The sequence below is a fragment of the Watersipora subatra genome, chromosome 11 (assembly GCF_963576615.1).
Source record: "Watersipora subatra chromosome 11, tzWatSuba1.1, whole genome shotgun sequence".
NCBI lineage: Eukaryota > Metazoa > Bryozoa > Gymnolaemata > Cheilostomatida > Watersiporidae > Watersipora > Watersipora subatra.
In genome coordinates, this window is record NC_088718.1 from 21,319,090 (window position 1) to 21,326,292 (window position 7,203).

Consider the following 7,203-nt stretch of genomic DNA (forward strand, 5'->3'; position numbering starts at 1 on the left):
TAGAACATTGGGGTGAAGATATTTTCGAGTCATCTTTATACCTGCAGTAGATCATTTATAGGAGGTATGATTGGTTTCTGTCTAAGAGCTATGTATGTGTAACCTTATCAAATTGTAATAGCGATGTTGTTACTAGAAGCTCAGCAACATTGTTACTTAAATTTACATGTTTTCATTTGGGTGGGTCTCTTGCAGGTGACAAGCTCCAACCAGAGTCTCATATGTGTAAATAAGGCAGTTGGTCACACAAAGGCTGTACTATCTATATGTGCCGCCGACAATCTTTTGGTTTCTGGCAGTAAAGGTAAGTGTCAAGTTGACTCTAATCTAACGCACTAACATATTCTAATACCTCATAATTGACCTGCGTTTCCTTTTGTCTCGCAGACTTGACGTGCAAAGCGTGGAACATGTCAATTGGTTCTGAAGTTTTGTGTCTTGGTGACCACCCTAACTATGTCTCCAAAGTTCGATATTGCGAGGTCAACCGGCTTGTCTACACTGTCTCCAATTCATTTGTCAAAATGTGGGACATCCGAGCTGGAGCTAAATGTATAACAGTGCTCAGGTAAGCCTAGCTCGACTCATACTTGCTTTCAGATGCAATTACATTTATATGGCTACTTGTTACCTTCTCTACCACACATACAGTCAAACTGTCCAACATAAGATATTACAGTTAGTTCCTATCATAACGGTTAGTTCCTATCATAACAGTTAGTTCCTATCGTAATGGGTAGTTCCTATAATAACTGTTAGTTCCTATCGTAACGGTTAGTTCCTATCGTAAAGGTTAGTTCCTATCATAACGGTTAGTTCCAATCGTAACGGTTAGTTGCTATCGTAACGGTTAGTTCCTATTGTAACGGTTAGTTCCCATCGTAACGGTTAGTTCCTATCGTAACGGTTAGTTCCTATTCTTTCGGTTAGTTCCTATCAAAACGGTTAGTTCCTATCATAACCGTTAGTTCCTATCATAACGGTTAGTTCCTATCGTAACGGTTAGTTCCTATCCTTGCGGTTAGTTCTTATGATAACGGTTAGTTCCTATCCTTACGGTTAGTTCCTGTCAAAACGGTTAATTCCTATCCTTACGGTTAGTTCCTATCCTTACGGTTAGTGCCTATCATAACGGTTAGTTCCTATCGTTACGGTTAGTTCTTATCATAACGGTTAGTTCCTATCGTAATGGTTAGTTTCTATCATAACGGTTAGTTCTTATCCTTACGGTTAGTTCCTATCATAATGGGTAGTTCCTATAATAACTGTTAGTTCCAATCGTAACGGTTAGTTCCTATCGTAACGGTTAGTTCCTATCGTAACGGTTAGTTCCCATCGTAACGGTTAGTTCCTATCGTAACGGTTAGTTCCTATTCTTACGGTTAGTTCCTATCAAAACGGTTAGTTCCTATCATAACCGTTAGTTCCTATCATAACGGTTAGTTCCTATCGTAACGGTTAGTTCCTATCGTAACGGTTAGTTCCTATCCTTGCGGTTAGTTCTTATGATAACGGTTAGTTCCTATCCTTACGGTTAGTTTCTATCAAAACGGTTAATTCCTATCCTTACGGTTAGTTCCTATCCTTACGGTTAGTGCCTATCATAACGGTTAGTTCCTATCGTTACGGTTAGTTCCTATCATAACGTTTAGTTGCTATCGTAATGGTTAGTTCCTATCGTAACGGTTAGTTCTTATCGTAATGGTTAGTTCCTATCGTAACGGTTAGTTCTTATCCTTACGGTTAGTTCCTATCATAACGGTTAGTTCCTATAATAACTGTTAGTTTTTATCATAACGGTTAGTTCCTATCGTAATGGTTAGTTTCTATCATAACGGTTAGTTCTTATCCTTACGGTTAGTTCCTATCGTAATGGGTAGTTCCTATAATAACTGTTAGTTCCTATCGTAACGGTTAGTTCCCATCGTAAAGGTTAGTTCCAATCGTAACGGTTAGTTCCTATCGTAACGGTTAGTTCCTATCGTAACGGTTAGTTCCCATCGTAACGGTTAGTTCCTATCGTAACGGTTAGTTCCTATCGTAACGGTTAGTTCCTATTCTTACGGTTAGTTCCTATCAAAACGGTTAGTTTCTATCATAACGGTTAGTTCCTATCATAACCGTTAGTTCCTATCATAACGGTTAGTTCCTATTATAGTGAATACTGTGCCAACAGAGATGGACACAATGTGAGGTTTTATATCTTATGTTGCAGTTCCTCTGGTCTGGTGCATGACAGTATCCCTGTGGAGCCAGCGTCGAGCAGTCAGGCCATTCTCCAACAGGGAGAGCAGCAGATGTTTGATATCCAAGTCAGCAGAGATGGTCATAAACTATACACAACTACTGGAACCACCGTTCAGCTCTGGGACCTCAATACGTAAGTTGATGCGTTTTTTTCAGTTACGATCCCTAGAATAAAAATCTACATTTGTTAGTTTGTATGTTGTCCATAAATGTAATGTTGTTGCTAAGAATCCCTCTGATAATGATGGATTTAGTTTGGATGCCGGCTTGTCTTCAATTTCCTTGTAAATATTTGTGTATATTATAGTTTGAGAATTTTCCAGTTAAAAAAAATTGAAGATTACGAAAATTAGAGAATTTTGAGGCACACACTCTCATTGACAGCTATTTCTGTTAAAAGCACTTTAAAAATATTAGTAATAGTAACTGTAGTTACCTAGGTTAACATAATATTTTCTCATTAATTTTTAGTGTTGTTCATCACATAAAATTTGAGATGGAGTGAATGATCAATTTCAGTATATCAGTTTTTCCTGGTAATTACTCAATCCAATCGTGATCCCACTTGATGGCCTGGAGATCAGAGTCGTTATAAAATACGTCAGACCTAGTCATTGCTGCATTGTTGGGCCTATCTGGTTCAGTCTCACCAGATCAATCTGTCAGTACGAAAATATAAAAGTTTGATGATTTTCACCAAGGGGTGTTTGTATTAAATAATCATGATGGGCTTCTACACCCCTCTATACGACATTTTTATGTTACGATGCCAACACCGGAACAAATTTATTTCGTATGGCAAGGGTCTAATGCAAATGTAACAAGCAAAATTATAGATAGGTAAAATAATAAAAAATATGAAAAGGTTTTTATACCACATCCAAGGTGGGATACTTCTCGATATATCTACTAGCTAGTATATTGTACTTACTGTCATTAGAGGTGGGATACTTCTCGATATATCTACTAGCTAGTATATTGTACTTACTGTCATTAGAGGTGGGATACTTCTCGATATATCTACTAGCTAGTATATTGTACTTACTGTCATTAGAGGTGGGATACTTCTCGATATATCTACTAGCTAGTATATTGTACTTACTGTCATTAGAGGTGGGGTACTTCTCGATATATCTACTAGCTAGTATATTGTACTTACTGTCATTAGAGGTGGGATACTTCTCGATATATCTACTAGCTAGTATATTGTACTTACTGTCATTAGAGGTGGGATACTTCTCGATATATCTACTAGCTAGTATATTGTACTTACTGTCATTAGAGGTAGGATACTTCTCGATATATCTACTAGCTAGTATATTGTACTTACTGTCATTAGAGGTAGGATACTTCTCGATATATTTACTAGCTAGTATGTTGTACTTACTGTCATTAGAGGTAGGATATTTTTCCATATATCTACTAGCTAGTATATAGTACTTACTGCCATTAGAAGTAGTGTACTTCTCCATATATCTACAAGCTAGTATATTGTACTTTCTGCCATTAGAGGTAGGATACTTATCCATATATCTACTACCTAGTATATAGTACTTACTATTATTAGAGGTTGGTGTATGAATCTTAGAAAATCCACCACAGTTGTAACTCTCTTCTATAGGTGATTTATGTACACAACTATAACCTTCCATAGGTGGTTTATGTACACATCTATAACCATTCATCTATAGGTGGTTTATGTACACAGCTATAACCTTTCTTCTATCAGTGGTTTATGCGCACAACCGTAATCTTCTTTCTTTGTATAAGTCCAAGGGTCACTCCTAATGTGTATTTGATCTACCCTGTGTGGCATTTTGTAACTGACAGTTATTTTTCATTGGTTGTCCGCTTGCATGCACAACATCATTTAACCATATATATATTGTTAACAGCACTTACAACTAAATCTAGCAATTTAGCTTCTGCACCTTTTTGATGACTAATTGCTATATTCATTTAAACTGTCAAGGCTGGTGATCTGTAAAATATTGTACGCTTACAGGCTATCGGCAGTCGGAAAGGTTGCTAGCGGCCACCAAGCACCGATTATTTGCCTTAGTTTATACAACGACTCAAGAAGGAAAGAACAACTCTTAACTGGCTCCAAGGATCATCTAATTAAGGGATTTGATATTTCCAATGAACAAACTTCAAATTATCCAATTCAGGCCAAATTTACTATGGACCCTCCTCACTATGATGGTGTTCAATGTCTCGCGCATCGTCAGGACATCCTTTTTAGTGGTTCTCGGGATATGCGTATCAAAAAATGGAACCTCAGTGAACCCTCTTCTCAACCACAGGTAAAATTGGTGTTTTTACAATACTAGGTGTTGCTCTATTTAATAGCAAAATAAAGGTGATAGTTATTTCCGGTAATGGTCACCAATCAAGATCACCACTTTGTAATAAATATTTTTTATTAGAAGTAATATTTGAGATGGAGTGAATGATTGATATCAGTATATCGGTTTTCCTGGTAATCACTCAATCCAATTGTGATCCTACTTGATGGCCTAGAGATCAGAGTCAATATAAAATATGTCAGACCTAGTCATTGCTGCATTGTTGAGCCCATCTGGTTCAGTCTCACCAGATCAACCTGTCATACGCAAGACATTATGCTGTGTCTCTCACCAATATTTGCAAATGTCTTGTAGGTTTGTTACAATACAGAGACTCGTTTATGATTAAAAGTTTCATATTGCAGGATTGCATTGTTGACTCATTCAAAAGGGACAAGTTGATTTGCCAGTGTTTAATCTTTACCATCTTTAATGCAGTTCACGCCGCTCCTTTCCGCTTAAGTTGAATGTCAATTTCAAACAAACTCCTGGTTCCTCATTCCTCAACTTGCATTGTTTTCAGTCAGTTAATGGCGCCCATAAGGACTGGATCACCGACATGTGCATGCTACCAGATAATGACATATTGCTAAGCTGCTGTCGCTCTGGCACTGTGAAGATTCGGTCAAACGAGACTTGCCAGCAGCTAAATGAAGTGCGTGCTCATTCATTAGCCGTCAACTCTATGGCTACCAACCGCAGCAATCTCTTTACTGCCTCTAGGTAAAGTAGTATATAGTACTTACTGTCACTAGAGGTAGGTAATTGTTCAATATATCTACTAGCTAGTATATCGTACTTACTGCCATTAGAGGCAGGATACTTTTCAGTATATCTACTAGCTAGTAAATAGTACTTACCGTCACCAAAGGTAGGTAATTGTTCACTATATCTACTAGCTAGTATATAGTACTTACTGTCACCAGAGGTAGGTAACTGTTCACTATATCTACTAACTAGTATATAGTACTTACTGTCACCAGAGGTAGGTAATTGTTCAATATACAAATTATGTAAGCTTATTGTAAATTTAATGTTACGTCTGTCACCCATGTGTTCTAATGAGACACTTGGCCAATTAGCCAAATAGTATAGATTTACTGGCTTTTCCTTAAATCCAATTAATTCACTGATTACTGTATGCATTCGAGTATAATCACAAAATTTTTTACCCATTTTTAATGATAAATCATGAGTAAGCACAAGTAGTCGCATAGCGTCTTGCTGCCTGATTTACTGAGAACCGTTCGCTTAAGCAATACTAATGATTTTTGTACTGACTGTGTGACTACTTACCTAGTCGATCGGTGTGGCAATACAGATGCCTCAAAAGTGACGTTTTACAAATTGTATAGCGGTCAAATGATTGCGATGCTACTTTGTCAATTGGGAGCAAAACCGATTGATATTTTTAACGCGACTAGAACCCCTTAAGCATCCAACGTTGTTGATACGTCAAACAAAATCTTAAATAAATGCAATATATTGGGCTGACAGTTTCTTTTATAGTTATTCAATAGCATCATTGTGTGAATTGTGTAAATATGCCAAATGGAGAAGTTGATAACTTTGGTTGGCTGTACCAACATATCTTGTTCTTTGTCCAAGAACTTTTCATGCGCCACGATTTAGCATGTATAACAGACATGGTTCATGCTCTTTCAGTGATTGCACGATAAGGATCTGGTGGATGGACCCACATAAACTATACAGTTCATAGCCAAAGCACAGATTCATTCTCCATATTCTCATATTTTTTGTCTGTATTTATGTAGCTATTTTTGTTGATGAACAAAAATACATCAACTTATAATCTAAAATCGTCCAACTACAACTTGAACTCAGGCTGACGAATTGTATCAAACTGCAAGTAAAACTTAGGTCTTTAAAATATTTAATCTAACATATCCTGAAATTTTATGCAAGCAGTTCCAATTTACACCAGTGTTCATCACATATCTTTTACAGCAAGTAACAGCCTTTTTCATATATAAATACTTGTTGGTCATCGTTGTCGTTCCTGCGGTTGATGACTATGCAGGAAAATTATCTTATACATTCCTTTTTTAAATCAATGTTCAAATTGTTTGACCCATGTACTTTGCATGTGTCTATATTCCTAGGACACATCCGACTATAAACTCTTTCGTGTCAAAGATTATCATGATGTTACATCATATCCATCGATGCAATTATTCTTCTCTTCTCGTCGATATTTATTTTAACCTTTTAAACACTTTGTCTGTTTTAACTGGCCGTAGATTTTCGAAATGCGCATTTATTTTTGGTGCAATAGGCTTTATTGTATTCAATCTTGTTCGTTGAAATTATCTCAAAAATAAACTAACTTTAAGAGTAATGGAGCTGTCTTATGTATCAACACGAATCCTTTTACTTTGCTCTAATTTTGTAAGGTACCTACATATGTTTATCATAACAACATTGGCTCACAGCTAGTCTAATTTTATTAAAACTATACAATAACATCAATAGTTGAGTGTTTCATTGTTGAGCTGCATGCGTTTGCATCCTCGGTCCAATAAAAGCATGCATTTATAGATATGATAATTCACCTTAAGGAAGGAAACACATCAAAATGATACTTTTA

The 7,203-nt window shown here is 36.6% G+C and overlaps 1 protein-coding gene across 1 annotated transcript; it reads left to right on the forward strand.

The window, feature by feature from the left end:
- Positions 1-410: 410 nt before the first annotated feature.
- Positions 411-6,954, forward strand: LOC137407864 (kinesin-like protein KIF21B). The gene is made up of 5 exons (XM_068094245.1): positions 411-568; positions 2,216-2,380; positions 4,253-4,553; positions 5,119-5,318; positions 6,261-6,954. Exons 1-5 carry the CDS (start codon positions 411-413, stop codon positions 6,313-6,315), a joined length of 879 nt encoding a protein of 292 aa, XP_067950346.1. The 3' UTR covers positions 6,316-6,954.
- The last annotated feature ends 249 nt before the right edge of the window (positions 6,955-7,203 follow it).